The 23407-nt window shown below is 38.9% G+C and overlaps 1 protein-coding gene across 6 annotated transcripts in view; it reads left to right on the top strand.

The window, feature by feature from the left end:
- LOC134806385 (SH3 and multiple ankyrin repeat domains protein 2) overlaps nucleotides 1–23407 on the top strand; it is a 215604-nt gene that overhangs the window by 68410 nt on the left and 123787 nt on the right. For all 6 annotated transcript variants that reach the window (XM_063779631.1, XM_063779630.1, XM_063779632.1 and 3 more), the window contains exon 2: nucleotides 7088–7242. In XM_063779631.1, coding sequence (XP_063635701.1) covers nucleotides 7099–7242 — 144 coding nt within the window. In that variant the 5' untranslated portion in view covers nucleotides 7088–7098. The remainder of the gene's footprint in view (nucleotides 1–7087; nucleotides 7243–23407) is intronic.

Raw genomic sequence — 23407 nt, 5'->3', positions numbered from 1 at the left:
TAACATATTATTGCAGGTGACTGTACTTACTTAATAGGCGGCAGCGCCAAAACGAAATTGCCGAAATGGGTTTGGCTGGTCGAAATATATTACAGATGGCGCCAGCATAGGTTTTACAAGTCAATCCTACGAATAGGGTCAAAGTCTTGCTTTTTAGGGTTCCTTACCCAAAGGGTAAAAACGGGACCCTATTACTAAGATTCCGCTGTCCGTCCGTCCGTCCGTCTGTCACCAGGCTGTATCTAATGAACCGTGATAGCTGAATTTTCACAGATGATGTATTTCTGTTGCCGCTATAACAACAAATACTAAAAAGTACGGAACCCTCGGTGGGCGAGTCCGACTCGCACTTGTCCGGTTTTTTTTTAATGTAAGATCGTGTATGATCATAAAATTTCATTAAAATAATATTTGTGACGTCCCACGGGTAAAGGTACCTTATGGCGGTTGGCGCTTACGTTATAATTAACGTTGCTCCAATATTATGCGGCGCTATGCTACGTAAGCGCCAGCCGTCATAAGGTACCTTTTGCCGTGGAACGTCACATATAAGCATTTACGTACCTAATATCGGCACATTGTAAACTATGTTTTTACGACATTTTTTAAACCACAAACATATTTTGACGGACTGACGTCCCATTGAAATGATTATTAAATACAAAAGATTTCATTATTTTTTTGCTTGTCAGTTCCCTTGAGAACTAACTGAAGAAACCTTCGGATACTACAAACTCATCGTTACGCTGTATTATTAATGTGTTTTTAATAATGCTAACGGTTTTTGTGTACTTTAAAACATTAAGTAAGACCATTGTTACAGAATACACCTTATTGCAATACGGTATAAGAGTGGTCAATTAATTGTGTTATCGATGGTACTTAATTAATAGTACCTACACTACCTATGATGTACCAGGTAGAGGTACATAGTTTTTAGGGTTCCGTACCCAAAGGGTAAAAACGGGACTATTACTAAGACTTCGCTGTCCGTCCGTCCGTCCGTCCGTCCGTCTGTCACCAGGCTGTATCTCACGAACCGTGATAGCTAGACAGTTGAAATTTTCACAGATGATGTATTTCTGTTGCCGCTATAACAACAAATACTAAAAACAGAATAAAATAAAGATTTAAATGGGGCTCCCATACAACAAACGTGATTTTTGACCAAAGTTAAGCAACGTCGGGAGTGGTCAGTAGGTACTTGGATGGGTGACCGTTTTTTTTGCTTTTTTTTTCGTTTTTTTTTTTTTTGCATTATGGTACGGAGCCCTTCGTGCGCGAGTCCGACTCGCACTTGCCCGGTTTTTAGGGTTCCGTACCCAAAGGGTAAAAACGGGACTATTACTAAGACTTCGCTGTCCGTCTGCCCGTCCGTTCGCCTGGTGACAGACAGACGGGTCTGTCACCAGGCTGTATCTCACGAACCGTGATAGCTAGGCAGTTGAAATTTTCACAGATGATGTATTTCTGTTGCCGCTATAACCCCTTTTAATGACAAGTAATACTCATAATAAATAAATAGAAACTTGTCAGGATGTCGCCCTCGACGGATACGTCTGGGAGGACATCATCATCATCATCATCATAACAACAAATACTAAAAATAGAATATTAAATATTTAAGTGGGGCTCCCATACAATAAACGTGATGTTTTTGCGTAATGGTACGGCACCCTTCGTGCGCGAGTCCGACTCGCACTTAGTGGTTTTTTTTTGTAGTTTATGTGACTGACGGATGCACGTCATAAATGTCATAATCGCGGCAGCAATGAGGCGGCAAACGTCACTCATTTTATTCAGGGAATTGACAGATGCAGCAGCGGCGACAACGACGCCGCAACACTTAAGGTGACAGTCCATTTCCAACGACAGCAGCGCTACCGTTCATGTTACTATGGAAATTGACAATAACACCGACGCGTTCAGTACCAGTAGTGCAGCTGCGGTCAGAAATGGAATGTTACCATTAAGGTGACAGTCCATTTCCAACGACAGCAGCACTACTAGTTATTTTACTATGGAAATTGACAATAACACCGACGAGTTCGTACTAGTAGTGCAGCTGCGGTCAAAAATGGAATGTTACCCTTATGCAGCTGCAGTTGACATCCGAACGCCACCTTTACCATCTCGTATCTTAAGGAAATTATTTAAACGACAACCACAGATTAGCGTACCTCACTCTGCTTTTGGTAGCTCTAGTTACCAGCGGTCACCCTCATTACCTAAGCAGCAGAGTTCACAGAACATCAAGCAAGTAAAGCTGTTGCGTCCATGTTGCGTCCACGTGCATGAAATAACTTAATCTGTGAAGTAATGGGTTCTATTAATCGAGTAGACAACTTGGTTACTTATACTGACAAGCGTATGTATATAACGTTTATTTTAATTAATTTTGTCCGCTAAGTAGTTAGGTATTAAAACTATTAAATCGAAGTTGAAGAATGCCGTAGAATGTAATATCTCGTATAATTCTGTAACAATATGTATATCACTACAAGAATTTAAAAATTCTCCGATAAAAAAGAATATCCATTATCCATCCTTATCTCCGGATTAAGTAGATTACCGTTTAAATCCGTATTTGGTGGTTTCAAAACGATCCCTTAATCTACTATTGCGTCACTATCATCGCACGCGCACATACAAACTACTAGATAAAGGCGTTATTACATCTATCCTTTTATAGAACACTCTTTTTGAAAACAACAGAGAAACGCACACCGGGTGCGTGGGCGTAGACGTGCACGTACGCGTTGTAATATACAGATCCTTATGAGAGACGGCACACCGCTTGCGTGACGTGTGCGTGCACGGCTCCAACATTTTAGCACCATCGGCCGGTGTGATCTGGTCTCAAAGGCTTTTGCAGTTGGTAATTATTTCATTTACCCATTGTAAATGTTCTGGTTGGTCTACTTAGTAATAAACAGATGACATTATTGACCATAAAACCATACTACATGATAATATATGATTATGCCATATGGTTTTTGCAAATAGAAGATAAGACTCGTTAAGTAAATAGATGTATAATTCAAAACAACATAAAATATACAATTTTATTACATAGGAACTCAGGAGGCTTAACGTCGGACGAAGCCCCGTGGAGATGTGACACGTGTGTGACACGTTTGTACACCGAGCGAATGTCCTATGATTATTAATATTATTTATTACAAATAAAATGAAAAACAGACTATCGGGGAAACAAAGATATTAGCTGGAAAAAAGAAAATAAATTAGGTACGTATTCCTGTACCTAAGTACATTTTTGAACTTATATGTGGAATATGTTTTGAATAATGGTCGTGTCCCGTAACATTTAAATTTTAAATTAAAATTAAAATATTAAAACATATTTACGCAAATGTATAGGTATTTTAAGTTCTATATCATCTATATGTCCTGTAAATCAGCGTCAAGGCCCTCTGTTATAACATTATACTCGTAGAAGACTTTCTCTAGTTAGTTGTTTTTCTGTAATGATGTTTGCCTTTGTACCTACTTCTTCTTCCTCGCGTTATCCCGACATTTTGCCACGGCTCATGGGAGCCTGGGGTCCGCTTGACGACTAATCCCACGACTTTGTACCTACTTATCAAACATAAATTCTTTCGTAAGGAATTTATCGAACATATCGCTTTAATGAACTATCTCACTGCCTAAGTATAGATATAAATTGACTCACACTCGAAACCAGTGATATCCTGATATCCAAACCACGTAATATTTTAAACATCACACTATCATCATCACCTACCGGACTTTACACCTCAAGCCGCGAACGCGTCCGGTTGCACTTCCCCGAAGTTCCAATTTCAAATTCAGTGGCGCCACTTACCGTGTTCTAGGAACGTGCTCACCCGTACCACGATCAACTTCTCTCACTCTCGTTAGCTCACTCGCAGTGCATTCGCTCATTCAGTGCACCAATTCATCAGTGTGAGCGAGAAACACGCAGAGTGAGTTAACGTAGACGATAGAAAAATATCCGCGGGAATATCTTGGTACGGGTACGATATGGCGGACGCCTGAGGCTTGATAATACAGTGTGTCATTATTGAGGAATTCTACCTGTACGACGTATGTGAGAGAATACATTCATTTAGCTCAGATAAAACACCATGACGTAGGTATCCAGTTATCCACACATCCACAGCGATAAGCGACATATTCACATTGTTGACAGATTTTGTTTTTCAATCGTAAACTCTGAGAAACCTTTTTATTCACTCCCTAATAATGACTCCCAGACACTGATCCACAATGCATCTAACGAGAGTCGACCAATCTAGTATGCGCAGACTGCAGTGACAGAGTAGTATGGCCACCATAAACGTCAATTGCCTATGTTAAGACGTTCATAGAATCATAGGGGCTCCACACTTACGGCCCGATTCGAACTTTAAGATAAGTAGGTACGTCAAATATTACATCTAGATAAGATAAGGTATGGATTAGATTCTTCAGTGTCAAAAATGACGTTTCTTCAAACAGAAACGTCACTTTTGACACTGACATACCTATAGTCTGTATCTTTAGGTATTTAAATAAAAGTAAACAAACAATTTGTAAATTTTCGGGCAGTTATTTAATAACATTTATTGGTTAACCGACCGAATACAAAATCGCCTGGATCAGTCACTGAACGACCTGACTGTATCTCATCATGGCTTAAGGAGCCATTTGAGGGTAAGATATTGTTTACTTTTATTCAAATACCTAATGATACAATACAGAGTATAATCCATAACATATCTAGACGTAATATTTGACGTATCTTAAAGTTCGAATCGGGCAGTTAGTCGTATCAAAGTGTGTGCAGACTGCAGAGCGTAGGACTCTAGATATCAACCATGATACCTTCGTTTTTTAATATTTTTTCCCTTTAATAAATTTCGTAATAAAATGTATACCTATAGATATCAGAAATGTTAGAATCTAATTTTTAGCTAAAACCTAGCCTCTGAAAACCTTCAAACAATTACAATCAAAAACTTTTATCTCCTGATAAAGCATTATTAAAATTCCTCGCGAAAACCGAAAAAATTCCGTGCTTAGAATTTCAAATATGCCCTCACAATAGACGTATTGTCATTGAATGTCATTGTCGGATGAGTGGCTAATGGAAAATGGTTTAGCATTTATGAGTAGGTATGGAGAATGAGACGTAGATTATGCTTAATTATGCGGTTTGAAGGTAAACAAGTATCTTCCGCGGTTGGACGAGGAAAAGATACATATATTATATGTATTTACATACCTATCTTTTTGTGCACTCTGTGTATCGCAGACTTAAGGATGAAGGGCCCCACTGATTAACAGTCCGCCGGACGGTATCGGCCTGTCAGTTGTTCGGAACTGTCATAATTTTGTTCTAACTGACAGGGCGATACCGTCCGGCGGACTGTTAATCAGTGGGCCCCTTTAGACCGGGCCGGAGCTTCCGGCGCATAGTTTTTTATGAAAAGCATCACGTGATCGCCTGTCATGTCATAGAAAAGTAAGCTCCGGAAGCTCCGGCCCGGACACTGCCCGGTCTAATGTGAGTCATCCTTTATACCGTAGTTCATATTTCCTACCTCGAAATGACGAAGTTTTAGCTAAAAGTAATCAATTTCTTGATACTTTTTGATAACTGGTTAAGGAAGCGCTGGTCTTCTTTTCCTCGCGTTATCCCTGCATTTTGCCACGGCTTGGGAACCTGGGGTCCGCTTGACAACTAATTCCAAGAAGAAGAGCGTGCGAAGGTAAGAGCGTGCGACTTTCAATTCGGAGATCGCGGGTTTAAACCCCGGCTCGTACCAATGAGTTTTTCGGAACCTAATTATGAAATATCATTTGATATTTATCAGTTGCTTTTCGGTGATGGAAACCGGACTAATTTATACCAATATTCCCGATAAGGTCTAGTTTCACCTCTGGGTTGGTAGGACAGATGGCAGTCGCTTTCGTAAAAACTACTGCCTTCGCCAATTCTTGGGATTACTTGTCAAGCAGACCCCAAGCTTCCATGAGCCGTGGCAAAAGTGCCGAGATAACGCGAGGAATATAATGATTCTGCTTTCAACTCAACTGCCGCAGTAGTGAGTTTTAAGACAGTAAAAGTTCACGGTAATAAAATAGCCAAGCTGACATAAATAACACCATAACTGTCAGTAGGTCAGCCTGTGACAGTTTATTATGCAGCGAACGACTGTCCTTTATGAGAAAATGTACGTTCAACGATTATTGCCGATTGACCAACGATTTTGACCGATTTCACAGTGCCTGTTCACAATTTACCCACTTTGCACTGTCAGGATACAATGCTTGCTTATGCGTCGCTTCTTAAATCACTTTATGGTTACGATCGGAAATGGCATATGCCAAAATAACATTTCGTAAGTTCATTGTGTTAAAATGAATGAGTTGTATGTATTTGAAGAGGGTCGTGTGACTGTTAAGCTTTTATTTATTTGTCACATTCAAGATGTCACAACATCGTAGCCCAATGTCAAATTGCTTACGAATTTTTGTATTAATATTAATGGTTAATACTGTTGATTTTCTCCTTTACACGCTATAATTTGTGTGAAACTAAAGGCACCTAAAGGCACGTTTTCGCACCGCGCACATTTGACCAACTTTATTGTCATTCTCTTCAACGTTATCATTGTAATTTACCGTTTTCCGGCATCCTACCACAATTTTCCAAGGGTTATGTAGCAAATTTTACCTCTAGAATAGGGGCATGACGATGCTTGTGCGGATTACATTTATGCCATGACGAATCATATGACGGATTACCTTTCGGGTTTTATTATGAACTAGCGACCCGCCCCGGTTTCACACGGGTAAACCTTAACAAATTATATACCTAAACCTTCCCCAAGAATCACTCTATTGATAGCTGAAAACCGCATGAAAATCCGTTCAGTAGTTTTTGAGTTTATCGCGAACATATAAACACACAAACAGACAGATGCGGCGATGGACTTTGTTTAAGATGTAGTGATAAATTATTTGACTTTATCTGTATGATTGTTACTTGTGTAAGAGAATAAATCCAAAGGTTATAATTTGAAAACCCTTGTTCCAGATGTCGTAGCCATGGAAGGCGAGAGCCCCGAGCCCTCGGGCTGGCTTCTGGTGCGCGTGCACGTGCCCGAGCTGAACGTGCAGAAGAGCCTCCAGTTCCCGCGCGACCAGCTCGTCTGGGACGTCAAGCAGCAGTGCCTCGCTGCTTTGCCCAAGGTCAGTAGCCATTCATGATATCAGACTGCTTTTGCGTTGTCGTGTTTGACTCTGACATGTTCTTCAGTAATGGAGTCGCGAGCGATGACGCAGCGAGGTCATGCTAAGCGGTCAGGTAGGGTATGGTATGAATAAATTACTTAGGTACTTATGGACCGCGAGCCACGAACAGATTTCTAAGACCAATCGCCTCCCGGGCGATAAATCGTATATTGGTTAACGGCTATGTATGATGATCCCTCATGGACGTCAGCTGGCTCTCCGTTGGTGGGTTGAGGAATGGCAGCCACCGAAACATGTAAAAAAAAAATTGTCATCGCCTCCCGTTTGATACTTTGTCAGAAGATAGTTTAGATATTATTATAAAAAAAAACCCGTCAGCCGGTTGTATAGCGGTGGAAAGACCGTCAGCTACTTGCATAAACATGTAAAAATTAAGCGCTGATGTTCATGAGATCAACTGACGGTCTTTCCACCGCGATACAACCGGCTGACTATTTTTTTAATTCATGATAGCATCTAAACTATCATCTGATAAAGTATCAAGCGGGAGGCGATGACTGACGATATTTGCTCCTGGCCCGCGGTCTATTATTAAGAATCTATAGGTATGCCTTATTTTTTCACTGAAAATTTAATTGTATAAGGTCTAAAGTTCAATTATGTACCTACTGAAAATACTTTTTTAGTGAAATAGTGTATTTATTAAGCATGCCTATTTAAAAGTTAAATATGCTTGCGGGCCAAAAATTATCATATATCGGACCTTCGAAACTCCCGCAACCGGTATTATTACGAACTTTCGCTTATTCAGATTAAGTTGATTCATCGATTATTCAATGTTACGCTAAAATATTTCTCTCACCTTCTCATTTTAAATGTAAATTCCGAATTTACATAATACTTACCGAGCGTTATGCGGAACAGCGTCATTCACGGTTTTAAAACAAAATGGCCACTTAGCTGTGCTCTATTGACTTCTGTTTTGTTTATGGTCAATGTCAATTGGAAAATGTCTAAAAATATAGTCTGTAAAACAACTTTGGCAGTAGAGATAGGCACGATATTCAATTTTTCTATGGGACGATAACCCTTCGCGCTTACGTTTTTTAAATTTGCCGCTTTTTTATACTGACGGAAACGGAAATAGAGTAAAACGTTTCCCACAATCAGCGAAATCATAGATTTAAGTGTTTTTTTGCTTGTCGATAAAATTTGTCGTACTATATACGTGTCGTGGTTAAAGGAGTAAAGCCTATTATATACACTGAGAGAAAAATCACCACCAGGCCCCAATTTCACCACGGTGACAGGTGCGACAATTGTAAAATCACTGTTGCTGACATCACAGGCATCCATGGGCTACGGTTACCGCTTACCATCGGGCGGGCCGTATTCCTGTTTGCCACCATCATTGTATTATTAAAAAAAACTTTATTATATCGGAAAAAAAACAGAAATTTCTTTTGCGAAGTTTCTGACAATTGTCAAGATTTAGAAGAATTGTAGGTAATTCTTGACAGGTAATGAGGTATATGTCGGAATTTCGTGACAATTGTAGTGTTTCTTGTGACAATTGTCATAAACTTAGCAAGAGAAATATCTGTTTTTTTCCGATATAATAAAGTTTTTTTAAATAAAACAATGATGGTGGCAAACAGGAATACAGCCCACCCTATGGTAAGCGGTAACTGTAGCCCATGGATGCCTGTGACGTCAGCAACAGTGATGTTTTACAATTGTCGCACCTGTCACCGTGGTGAAATTGGAGCCAGGAATTAATAAACAGTTCTGTACTGGGGGAAAAAATGAAGTTTTAGTAGTAATCATGGAAGTTTCACTATTTCTGTAAAATTTATTTATTTCTACAAACAGCTCAGTAATACTAAATCTAATTTCAGCAAACAGACTTTAGTAAATGGAGCATTAAACAAAGTTCAGTATTTGTTACAATCCATTTTTATTACTACTAAAATTCTCCGATTTTTACTAGTAAAGTTTGTGATTTTTGGAAAAAAGCATCTGTGATTTCAAGTTATGATTTTAGTAAATGTCTCACTTACATAGTTTTGTAATATCTAAAAAACGAGTTCGCGGGAATAACATTACCCCATTTAAAATAACAATTCAGTTGTTACTATAGCGACATTACAAAGTTTACTGGTATTTAGTAGATAGACTTGTTGTGTTTATGTTCATTGTTGTACCAATCACAACGAGTTTTGTAATACCAACACAGCTACTTGCTACGTTCATTTGGTTAGAGTTAGTATTGTGTCGGATGTCGGGCGGGCGTGTCTCGTGTCTTCTTTGTTTAAATTATACTTAAGTTCAATAATAAATTTAGGATATATATATTGTGCGCCATGAACATATTAACCCTCGACCTACTGTGTAGTTGGGGTCTACAGGAATATATTGTTCTGCTATTTCGAGCTAGCTGTTGTTATTCTAGTGATAGTGACATCATAGGTAAATCTAAACTGTTTGCAATTCCAACCTCCCTAGCACAGGTGCGAGGCGAGAGCATGTTGCGCGCGTAATAACTACTAGTCTCTTTCTGACTGTATGAATAAGAAAGGAATGGGTAGAATATCTCGACAGGCTTTTATAGTGCCTCTTTAGTACAGAGATATACTACCAAATGCTTTTTTATTCATACAGACAGAAATAGAGACGGGTAGCTACCACGCGCGCGACATGCTCTCGCGGCGCCCGTTTGCTAGGGGCGGAGGAATTGCAAACAGTTTAGTTTTTGCCTGTGACGTCATTATCTCTAGAATAACAACAGCTAGCTTGGAATCGCAGTACAGTTTAGTAAAACCTATGACGTCATCGTCTCCGATATTGCTAAAGCACGCTTAGAATTACAAAACGGTTAGTTTTCACCCATGACGTCATCACCTCCGATATTGCTAAAGCACCTCTCGGAATAACAAAACCAAATTTCTGAAATTACTCTAGCATACTTCAAATTACAAATATAGAAGTTGTATTTCCTACTAAATGGAAATTGCAAAAGTCAATTTGTTCCTATTAGTTGACTCTCCTTGTCCCCGGATTAAGTTTTATTTTTGTAATTCTAAGTGTGTTTTTGTTAGTTTTTTCTCTCAGTGTATGGATGGTGTATTAGCTGTCCAAACACGTTGTATAAACTCCTTTCACAACACTAGCAATTTGTTAATAAAACACTCTAATAGATTCCAATATACTTAGCTTAGGTACATACATCCAATTTACGTTCCATATCTGATATCATTCAGAATAAATAACAAGGTATATTAATTTATGTAAATGATGAAAGCGTTTGATTAATCGAAAGCAAATCGTGTTACTGAATTCGAACGTCGCTAATCGATAAGCGCTTTTATTTTTATTAGACGCCGCTCGAATGCAAATCGATTCTTCGAACGAAGCGCCCTTAGGAGTGTTTGCTATCGAATTCAATTTGAATTCGGAACGATTTAAAGATTTAAACTATCTTCGAGAAAACTCTTTGGGAATTTGAAACGTTCTTCACGTTTTTTAATTATAATATTGGCTTTAATCTTGAACAGTGCTGAAGTTGGAATTTTAATTAAAACAATCTTATTTTTAATCTCGAACACCGTTGTTAGTATTTTTTTTATATTTTTAAATAAGTACCTAATAAATACTAATTAAATTAGCACTATATACGTACTTTTCGGGTGGATCACGCTTCCATGACATTTAAAAAAATATTGCGTACTTAAACTTAATGCAAGTTATTTCACTTACAAAGCAAAGTTATTTCGTTCACCCGAAATGTTTTATTTTTTTCGTTAATAGAACTATAGAGATACATCCTCAAAAATTTGGCACTATTTTTACCAGACAGGAAAAACATTTTTAAGTACCTATATAGGTTTTTGTGGGTTACACCTTTTCCCTAAATTGTTCGACACTAACAACATGAAGAAAGGTCCAAACACACGCGTGCTTATCGGTTACCTCAAACGCTGTTGCAATATTTATGTAAGTAAACCAAACCGGTCCCATCGAGAACTGTGTCAGCGACGCGGGATCGGATCCCGGACTAACTATTTTATCATTCACGAGGGTTTATAGCATTTTCATACTAATTTGAATATGTACATGTACTTGTAATGAAGTAACTGTAGCTTGAACTTCATGTTACTTGTTTAAGAGCTGTTTCCCACTGACGTCCAGTTTTTTGCGGGTACGGTTTTTTGCAGGATCCCGTTTTAGTAGTATAGGTGCTAATATAGCATATTTCACAAGAGGATTCTGTTAGCGGGATCCTGCATGCATACTACAGAAAACTGGATCCTGCTAAAAACCGTACCCGCAAAAAACTGGACGTCAGTGGGAAACAGCTCTAAAGAGAACTTCGATTGTATGGGAACATTGGGAACGTCTTTTTGGCGGTGGATTCATGTGACTCTTAATATAAATGTTTGTACCGACAATTTATTACCGATATAGTAATTTTAATAAATTACTATATCGGTAATAAACCGAAATTATGTTTCAAGAATGGTCATACTTCAACCAGATGACTGCATGAGAACAATATAATAGCTCGAATTATATGAACTAATATCGTGCATTAATGTATTTTCTAAGGAATTCATCCGCCACTCATCAATGATTTTCATGTATTCTATCCATTATTAATAGAGACGGTCCACCGACATTGAAACTGATTGTAATTATAATAGATCTCGGAAAATCTCAACTTGATGGCGGCGTTCTACAATGAAAACCTGTTTCTTACCGTTACGTTGAAGTCGCTCTTAAATGCCGGTTACGCGAAACGAGGAACATGAAAAAAACGCCTTTTACAATCATGTACTGGAAAATACGACCTTATGCAGTGGTGTTGTAGATGAAATTCGAATGACGGCCAAAGAATCAACATGGTTTTTTTTTGTCTGATGCAAAAGTGGGATTAATGTACACAGGAATATCATTTTTAGTAGAATTGTATTTGGTCCGCCGTTATCTAATTGATCAGCAAATAAGTAATACTTACTTGGCTTCCAACTAGAGATGTGCCGTTCTCGAGAACGTTATCCGTTTACTATGGGGAATATTCTCGAGCGAGAACATTCCACACCTCCGAAACAAGGCAGCGCCACTTTTCTCGGTCCTGGGGCGTCCGATAGGACGTCCTTCTCCTAGGCGGTTCAGATACGCTCAAAATGGCCTAGCCAACGGAGTCTGTGAGCTTTAGCTATCCCTTTGATGATGTTAGGTTCAGCCTAGGTCTTCAATTTCGAGGACTGGTCAGCACCAGCATCGACGTTTTCAGCTTAAATTATTCGTATATGTTATAACTATTTTTAAATTGCTTGCATGTTTTTTTAGATTCCTATTGTTTTCATATATCTTATACTACATTATGATTTCCATAGATGGTTACATCAATTAATTATGTGCAATAATAACGGTTTTAATTAACAAATACTAGTAATTAGTATATTAATCAATATATTTCTTAAAATATCACAACCGTATTGATACATTAGTATACTTACCCATAACTGAATATTGCTCGTAGACATATAATATAATATGTATGTATATTGTTTTCGGTGGTGACTCGGGACCTCAGGTGGCCACTTGGTACAGGGTACGTGATATTATAATGCAACCCCTATATAGCCTGGGCCTTCAATTTCATCCCTTTGCAATACAATCCTTAGAAGTCTTATTTGTGATATTAATGTTTGTATCCTGCATGAATCATATGTGATTCAGTATCATGTAATCCTGAAAAATGAGTAGCATGATAATTATTATTAGGCATAATTACTCATAGCATGTGCATCACCCTTATATGACTGGTTGGTACCTACTAAAAACCAAATATTCCATTACGATTGTTATAAAATACTTGATATGTAATTTTCTCATATTGATATTTATTAAAATAGACTATAAGTACAATCGCCGAAAAAATGTTCTATTCATGTGTGCTCCAAAATACATGATCATAATTATGTTCTTTAAGGCCTCCAAACAGTTAACACGTTCACTGCGGGATGAGGTTGAAACATCCCATACAAAGTAAGGTGCAGGGGGACCATTTAGACTGCGGGGTAATTTAAACTAATCGAAATATCTTCCATGTTTTAAATTATTAACTAGAATCACACAAAACACATCTTGTTCGCTATCGGGACATATATGGCACTCTAGTTAATAATGTAAAACATGGAAGATATTTCGATTAGTTTAAATTATGCCTAATTACGAAATACACTAATTGCCGTAGCGTAGCGAAGGTGTTTTTAAGGGGATTGACAGTGACTTCGCCCGCGTCAACACTGCGGCAGTAATGTTACAACAGTAACGCTGCTGCAGTCACAATGTCAAAATCGATGTTGCTGCTCGGACATATGACATTGGTGGCAGCACAGGCAGCAATGCACTCGGCAGCAATGTCGCGCCACAATAATGCTGGTGTAGTCTGAATCCAAACCGTACCATTAGAACTACGGGCTGATTTCCAATCCAAATACTGCTCCACTGCGCTTCCATTTTCAAAATTGCACGTTCTAAAACGGAGCGTTTTCTTTTTAATTCTCGCGGCGCTCGCCTGATCAGCTGCATCCATGCATGCATGCCCTACTTTGGAATGTCGCGACAAAGGAAAATGGACTTAAGCGCTATACATTGTCCGTATATTTGTGCTTTAAAATAGCATGACAAAAGCTGGACTTTTCTTATCTGTGTTCGGGCACATTGTTGTGTGCTCTAGTTTTACGGTGTATAATGGAGGTTTGAGGTGAGTACAGTGGAAAGATAAAACTACATTTCAGCGTGACTGATTTGTTCACTAGACTGCAATAACTTATTTAAACTTCATTCAGTCACATGGGAATTTCTTTACTGCGTTATATTTCTGTACTGCGCAATTGTAGCAATAAACGATAATAAATAAATTGTGGCCCTTGTGAAAAAGGGTTCAAGTCACGCGCAGCTTAGGTGTAAAAGGGCATAAGTGTTACGTGGAACTTACGCCCTTTTACAACTGCGTTGCCTGTGACATGTACCCTTATTCACTAGGGCCACAGGATTATACCCACTGATGGTATGTTGTGGCGACTTATGGAACAGTATTTCATATACGAATTACTGTATTTTTAAACCAAGTTGTGGCGACTTATGGGACAGTATTTCATATACGAGTTACTGTATTTTTAAACCAAGTTGTGGCGACTTATGGGACAGTATTTCATATACGAGTTACTGTATTTTTAAACCAAGTTGTGGCGACTTATGGGACAGTATTTCATATACGAATTACTGTATTTTTAAACCAAGTTGTGGCGACTTAGGGGTCATCCATTAATTACATCACACGAATGTCTAGGTTTTTTTACCCCTCCCCCCCTCCTTGTCACACTTGGTCACATTTGGCAAACCCCTCCCCCCTGGTGTGACGTCACATTTCTTCAACGAAATCGGCAAATATTTATTTAATATTTTATCAAAATATTTTTGACAAAAGAAATATATATTAGTAATTTTATAACCCAAAACTGATTAAGAAATAAAATTAAACGAATAAAATCGATTATCGTTTCAAAACCTTGTTATTTAAATGATAATTAGCGTATAAATTAATTTAAATACATTTTCGGTTACTGATGAAGTTAAAGTGACGTCACAAAGTTTATGACTCCCCCCTCCCCCTTGTCACAACATGTCACATTTTCTTGACCCCCTCCCTCCCCCTAAACGTGTGATGTAATTAATGGATGACCCCTTATGGGACAGTATTTCATATACGAGTTACTGTATTTTTAAACCAAGTTGTGGCGACTTATGGGACAGTATTTCATATACGAGTTACTGTATTTTTAAACCAAGTTGTGGCGACTTATGGGACAGTATTTCATATACGAATTACCTACTGTATTTTTAAACCAAGTGCATATTTTATTATTAATTTATGTAAGCTTTATGAGTAAGCACCCACTTGTATTAATATTCGTCGGCCTCCCTTTCGTTTTAATACAAAGTTAGTTTAATGCCTACTCACTACCGCTTACCTTTACTAATTAGTGACTTGAACTTTTCTTATATGTTAAGAAAGCTAAGCACAGTTTTCACTTACTCCAAGAACAAATTAAATGACTTTCTATGATAATATTTTAATTTGTGTTTATTTCGTTTACCTACAGTTTACACTAGACTAGTATTTGCTAGAGTGAGACTGGCATATGTTAAGTGAAAATATGAAAGCTACTTAAGTTTTGTGGATTTCGAAAACCTAACTTGTTTTCGAGTTCGTTTTGACAAATTTCCTGTTAAAACGATTTATTTTCAAGAGCATCTTAAGAAGTGTTTGTGTGACAGTTAAATTATCTGATACATACTTTTAAAAGATTCTCGGATAATTAATCTGTTTATAAATACAATACCGCCGTGCACATTGGACTACCTAAGTTTGAATTAAAGATGGCATTCGCAGTTCACCTATAACCTACTATATGTATGTCGGACTGCAATGAAGTGGCATAAATTAAATGTAAAAATCAACGTCTTTTTTCCTACTAAAATAACTTCCACTCGCCATCACCGTAAAGGTACCGTTCGAATACAGACATCAGTATTACTGCAGCAGTATTACAGCGCGACATTACTGCCGACTGCATTGTTGCCGCTAATGTCAAAATTCCGCGCAGCAACATCGACCAACACTACTGCTAGTCGACTGCATTACTGCAGCACTTGTCAAAAAGGTCAATGATAAACTAGCTTTTGGCCGCGACTTCGTCTGCTTGGAGTTAGCAATTTGAGTAGCTTATTTTTTATCCAATCTGCTTTTTGTCGATTACCCAACTTCCACCCCCTCATTTCTGGGATAAAAACTACCCTATGTTCTTCCCCGGGACTCAATCTATCTCTATAGGTACCAAATTTCAACTAAATAGGTTCAACGGTTTAAGCGTGAAGAAGTAACAGACAGAGACTTTTGCATTTATAATATTAATATGGATTTCTATTAAATTTTACTTAACTTTTGACATTTTCGGCAGCAATGCAGGCGGCAGTAATATCTGCAAATCATAACAGGGGTGTTTACTGGCCATTACGGGGTCAAAGGAATTCTGGCCAAGATGGGACACTCTGACAACACCGATTGTCGCATGTCGCATGTGTGGCGAAGAGGAAGAGACAGTAAAACACCTAATGTGTGAATGTCACGCCCTCGCTAGACAAAGAATGAAGGACTTTGGAGCAGGATATCTGGAACCAAGGGACTTTAAAACGCTACCCATGAGCTCCATCATCCGGCACATGGATGGTGTGAAAAGCTCTTGGGTAGTTGACGGATCTTTCCTAGGGGGTAATTGCACAAAAGATCCCTATGGGTCGAAGGGCCCCCGAAAACGATAAGATAATATAATATCTGCAATAGCAGTAGGTGAAGTCTGAATGCGAACGTCACCATACGTACTCGTATATTTGTCACGGCCGCCCGGCCTCTTCGAGAACTACTTTTTTTGTCTCTGGCATTTATATGAGATCGTTTCAACGCGGTCTCGAAGCGGAGTCGATTGAACGAATAATTACGACACGATTAACGTGATCGATTTTTATTGCGATTGATTTATCTTTTGGAATAAGAGCGTTACTTTTGTGCCTTTGCGTTTTTACAATAAATACCAGGATAGCTAACTTAATACAGCATTTAATATTCTTGATAAAATTTTAATTCTAGTACCCACTTAATTATTGACATCAAATTTATATGACCTAAGTACTTATAATTGTATTTAATTAATATAATAATTTGTAACATTTTAAAGTTTTATTTTATTTTTGTTTATTCCAAACATGACCTGTATTGAGAAACCGAAAAGTGACCTAACAAGTGTCCTTACATGGAAATGGCTTGTGACGTAACATACACGTTTATTTATAAATGTCCCAGACAGAATGTCGTGACCTCTGGTCAAGTTCGGCTAACTCGCTTAAGTTACTCGACTTGACCGAGCCGAGCTTCACTCGCCCGGGCTACTCGACTTGTCTGGAATTGGTAAAGGCGGCACGATGGAGTGTTTGGTTATGTACTATTTAATTCGCCCGAAGTAATTACTGTACTTCCCAGAGGACTTATTAAATACAACTAATCAAGCCCTGCTGAAACGAAGTTTTAATAATTGTGTATCTGTTTTAACACATTCATTGCCACTAAGTGCTACGGGGTACGCGCGTAGCCACGTCTTCGCCGTATGGAGCGCGTAGTCGCTACGAACAGTGTACCCGACAGTCGGGTTCTTGGCGCTGAATGTGTTAAGATTTGTTATTTGATTGCTTACCATCAGGCGTCTGCTTTCTTTTTATAACAAAAACCAAAAACAAAGAAATAAGGATGTCTTCCAGTAGGTACTATCAGCCGCAAAAGTGCATGGTGACTTTATCAATTAATTCATTCATAATTTCTCCACGCGATTTCGCAGCTCACTGTACAATTGGCCACTTTGGTCGTCGTTATCTATTTTTGCTGACAGTACTGCCTAAATTGATTATAAACCATTTTAACATAACAACATACCTAGGCATTGTAGATACATATTCATGAACTAATTTACATGTAGGTACATATATTAAATATAAGCAACAAATGTTGGCTTGTTTAAATGGCATTGGTGTGTCGCATTTTTACCTCAATTTATCTCTTGATTCAATTTCTATGACATTTATGTATTTTATCTCATTTCAATCAGTAATAAAATAACTCATAAATTAATCGATATGAACTCATACGGTACAAGTTTAATCAAGCCTCATTCTACCTAACCTCAATACTACTGCGTCCATAAAAACAACTTAAACATGACACTGAATCAAGTAAAATTGAACTATATATATATCGCTATAAGCTTTACGTTGAATACCTTAATATCGTGGACATCGTGGTTTACTGCATTATGTTGCTCCATGATTTACGTTATTATGCATTCTGAATGTCCATTGCGGGCTCGCGCTAGCGGCTCATGAATATTTAAGTTGGTAACGAGCAATGTATAGTTTTGAATAAATTTCGCCAACACGGTGTCTCGTTTTTGCAGCAGGTATTAAGTCTAGTCTTGACGTGGTCAGAATAAAAAGATTACTATGCTGAGAAATACCACCAGTCTAAAGTAGGTCTTTAGCATCGTCCACACAAGCAACTGACAATTTGTAAACCTAAAGGTGGAATTACACCAGTATGCGACACGCGGCACTGCATTATTATGTATTTATAAAAGGCCTTTTACGTGTTGTCTTCGGCTCCGCACGCCTCTCAATTGTCTGGAACCCGGAACACCATTGTTGCGTGATGGATAAAGAACAAATAATAAGAATATTGCAGGAAAACGGTTCATCACATCATCAGTTAAGAACCATAATAAACATACCGTCTAATACACTCTACAGCTACACTATAGTAAAATATTACACATGCATAGGTACCTATACCTATAGGTATGCGTGTCGTGTACAGTGTACTCAATGATTTTAGCATTTTCACCTTTAAAATATACTTAATACAATATGTACTTTAATATGAATAAATCTGACCTTCAGACTATCTAAATTAAATACCTACTTCTCGGCATTTAAAAATAGGCATTATATAAGATTCTGTTTATAAACTATTGCCATTTATGTAATTAATTACTAGCAATAAAAATAATAGATAGGTACTGACATTCACATTCGAACAAGATTAATTAAGTAAATTAAGAAATTACTTTATCGGACGTCTATACAGTGTGGAAAGATAAGTCGGGCCCTGGAGGGAAACTACCTTAAATCCTTAAGCTGGCTCATTTAATTAAAGGAGACATTCCTTTATTTTTAAAAAGAAACAAAACTGCATTCATAGATTTTCTAAAACAAGCTTGCCTCGCCCGGGACTCGAACCGACTAAAAATTCCAAAAAATAAAAACTCGCAATTTTATTTTACTAGTCGATACAGTTAATGTTAATGATAACATTTCTCCAATAAACATTAGGTCTTACACTCGTCTGTCGTACAAAATATCCATAAAATCTAATATTTAGTACTCAAGATTTTTTTAGACAAGCCAAATTGAAGAAAAAAGGAAAAATACTTTGAATGCCGTTTTGTTTCTTTTAAAAAATAAAGGAATGCACCTTTAAGTAAAATGAGCCAGCTTAAGGATTTAAGGTAGTTTCCCTCCAGGGCCCGACTTATCTTTCCACACTGTATAATAGCCATATCCTCCTCCTCGCGTCGTGTTCCTCATTGCTGAGGGTCGTGAAATCCCCGTGGAATCAGAGGGCCTACCGCGAACCACGTGCGACGTGTTGCCTTTCTGTCGCACTTGTGAATTCGCACGTAAGTGTGACACGTCGAACGTGGTTCGGGGTAGGCCCTCAGCTTCTCTTTGACGGTGTCCCGCCATATGTGCCTGTTCTTGGCATCGTGAAGCGCGACATGCAGTTGGGTGTCCAGGGTAGAACGGACTTGATCTGCGGCACCTTTGTTGGGCTACGGCCTCTAGGTCCTTTGCCATCAACCTTGCCAGTAACTATGAGTTGTTCAAGATTATGACCCTCTTTTCTAGTCATGTGGCCGCAAAACTCTGGTATCCTGCCTGCGTAGACATATTGGTTGAGAGTCTGGTTGAGTAATAAATAGGTAGCCATATACCTTCATGAATTAAGACGTCCAATTTTTTGGCTCCACCCATTTCCTAACGTCATTAACTTCACTTATTCACACAACTTTATGACCGCTACAAATATTCGTCATCTTAATAACCAGCCGTAAACCTCCAGATTACTGTTGCATTACATTGTTATCTCTTGTACTAACAACATTGACCTGTCGTCGGCCTTATTGTCTTGGCAGCAAGGATTATGTTATGTCAGTTAAATGGCTAGGTGCTATTGTACGTTGACCATAAATTACATTTAACTACATACAATGTTACGGAAAAATACGGTCATATTTAGATTCATGCGCTGATTTACTCTATGGCGTAATGGCGCAGAAATTCTTTATTAATTTAAATTTTTGGTCATAATCATGATTACTTTTAAAGGTGCAGTGAGTTCAGGTCCTTCTCTGAACGCCGCTGAGTTGAGCAGACGGCCGTGCCGTGCGTGGCCGCGGATCGTGGATATCATTGTATTGTTATTTTTAGTTTTTTTAATAAAAAAATCGATTATATCAAAAATAAAATTAAGCATCAGCTTAGTTCTCAGCGAGCTGCGTTCGGAGAAGGTCCTGAACCTGAGCTCAGGACGCCTCAAAATAGGACTCCAAGAGTTCTTGATAGTTTTCAAGAAATTTCACTAAAACGTATTGAAAATTCCAACAGTTTTTTTTATTGCGACTATCAAAGAAATATAACACACATAAAAATAGACATAGTAAGTAAAGTTAGTATATAAATAAGTTAGTTTATGTTTATGTTAATTAAGTTAATTTAAGTACACTATTTTTGTCTGATGTTTGATATGAAGTCCGCCGAATGTTTTCGTAAAAATAATTTAAAATGCTCTAAATTGAAGTCTATTCGATATCGTCAGTAAAGTAGCAGTCTAAATAATACATTGTTTTAATTGATCTACATTTATATGAATCAAAAGCGAATACCAACCTACTTTCAATTTACTAGCATAGGTACCTATATGATACCTACTTAATCAGTCTGCTTACAATTTCACATCGATTTCGCCATTTAAGTGGATATCCTGCCAAATATGGAGTTACTGCGAACTGTGATATCGAAGAACGTTTATAAATAAAGTGAGCTGTCTATAAATATTTCACTTTGGACTCTTTGCAGTAATGATATCATAAAGCTTTCAAGATATCCTTGGAAGTATGACGTAAGTTAAGCCTTTTTTGCTCATGTATCTTTTTAAAACGCGGGTTTTAACATGTTCATTATTTTATCATCGTCATCAGTACACCCCCATCATTATCATTATTATTAACTGCCGAATCCAAGACACAAGAGCAGCCGATGCAACGGAGCCACGCCGTTTAAATACCGTCGACTAAATAGTGTTTAGTTTTAAGTTTATAAAATACATATGTATGTTAGTCTGTAAGGTATTTGTAATATGGGCCTTGTTGCCTGAATTAAATTTCTAAATAAATAAATAAATAAAATAAATAAATTACAAAAATGTTCATTACTGACGTTGGCTAACTAATTGCATTCAGTTCGCGCCCTAACCCGATCAAATCAAATCAGACTAAAAGAGACATCACGCACACTAGCGTCTTTTGAGCGTCGGCGTCTAGTCAGCGCTATGCAAAATGATGTAGTTGTCGCTGCGCAGTTGCGTCAACGTTGCGTCGAACAGCAGTCTTAGAGTTGACTTAGACGCTGACGCTCAGGAGACGCTACTGTGGGGTGTTTGTTAGTAGCGAGGCGCAGGCGCGTTTCAATTATTACAATATTAGCCTATATAGCGAGGGCGGGATAAAAGCTGTCTTCACATTGGATGCTTTCCGTACGCCGCTCCGCATGACGACGTCCCGCCATTTAAGCTCGGTTTTCCTATAGGATAGCGGTGCCGTCATAAAGCAGCCATCTCCAGCCCAACAAAATAATACGGCTAAATATGGATGTCGTAGTATTTTGTATGGAGACGGCCGCTATATGACGGCACCGCTATCCTAGGAAACCAGAGCTTTAGATCATACCATATGTAACTATGAACGACCTTGATTCACCGCTCGCCGCGCCGCTCGTAGCGTGCGTCCAGACCACGGCCTTATACGTGCATAGCGCAGGCTTAGACACCGGGAGGCCATTTCGAATTTCCATTTTGATGTCTAAAGGATGTCATTCGCTCGTACTTGTTCGTACATGTATTGGCGTAAGCGAAACGCACGGGCTAATGATAACAACGCCGAATCAGTGTGATAACTGCGTATTTTTTTTAGCCTGTGTGTGTGTCCTCCACTGATGGGCAAAGGCCTCCCCTCTCCCTTTCCAATCCTCCCTGTGCTGAGCAAGATCCCGCCAATCCCGCTGGAATGCATCCAAGTCGTCCCGCCATCTCTTTCTCGGCCTGCCTCTGCCTCGTCTATCCTGGGGATGCCAGCTAGTGGCTATTTTGGCTCATCTGTCATCATGCAATCCCGGCTCAAGGTTTGCCAAAGGGCAATGGAGCGAAGTATCCTGGGTGTCCGAAGATCTGACAGGATGGGGAACACAGAGCTTCGCTCCAAACCCCGAGTCGTTGACGTTGGGGTAAAGACCGCCAGGCTAAAGTGGGACTGGGCTGGACATGTCTGCCGGATAACTGCGTATGACGAGCACAAATTCTCTACCTGACCTTCAAGTAAAATGAGTTACCGCGAGTTGATTACTGATGTTCGCTAACTAATTGCATTCAGTTCGCGTCCTAACCCGATCAAATCCAATCAGACTTATTAGCGCGGCGCCGGCGTGTTCCAGCTGCTAGCTGAGCGCGGGCGTTTATCGCTAGTAAGTCTGGTAACCCCTACAAACCCCTTAGAACCTCTTGACTAGTATGAAAGATTCGAACGAAAACTCACGTGATAATTTAAATACATTATTTTAGTAACCCCTGCACTTTGATTTTAATCAGCAATCAGTAAGTTTATTGCTTTCACAGGTAACTACTGGTAGTTACAGTTTATTGGTTCAGCTATGAAACCTTGTAGGGCATTGCCATATAACCTAAATGGCTAAATCGAATCTAATTACAATGGCTGAAGGCTAAGTTATCTCGAATACATAATGCTTAGTGATGAGCTTGCAAAGTATATTCTCGCTATCGAATACGGCCGCGGTACGTGAGCTTGCCGTTGAACGTTTAAAATGAATGAACGATCAAGCGGAGCGTACAGCGAACGGGGCGAGCGGCGACCATAACAAACAAATGCAAATGTAAGAAAGCCGCCTTAGCCGCCTCACCGCATCAGTGCACGCTGCGTGTCGCGGCCGCTGCTGGATACCATCGCGAGCGCCGATTTCTGACCGAATTGTGATATTTCGGCGGTTCCGTGGAATCTTCCTTTTATGCTTGACCTTCACTCTACTAAATGCTCGCCACTGAATCCGGCCTGGCCACGACATTACGCGACTAACAACCATAGGTTGGAGCGAGACACATCGATCGGACCTTTCGTTTCCACCTATGGTCTGCGCCTTAGCC

Source organism: Cydia splendana, chromosome 3, assembly GCF_910591565.1.
Source record: "Cydia splendana chromosome 3, ilCydSple1.2, whole genome shotgun sequence".
Taxonomy (NCBI): Eukaryota; Metazoa; Arthropoda; class Insecta; order Lepidoptera; family Tortricidae; genus Cydia; species Cydia splendana.
Note: the sequence above shows the minus strand (reverse complement) of the source record. Positions and strands in the feature narration are given on the sequence as shown.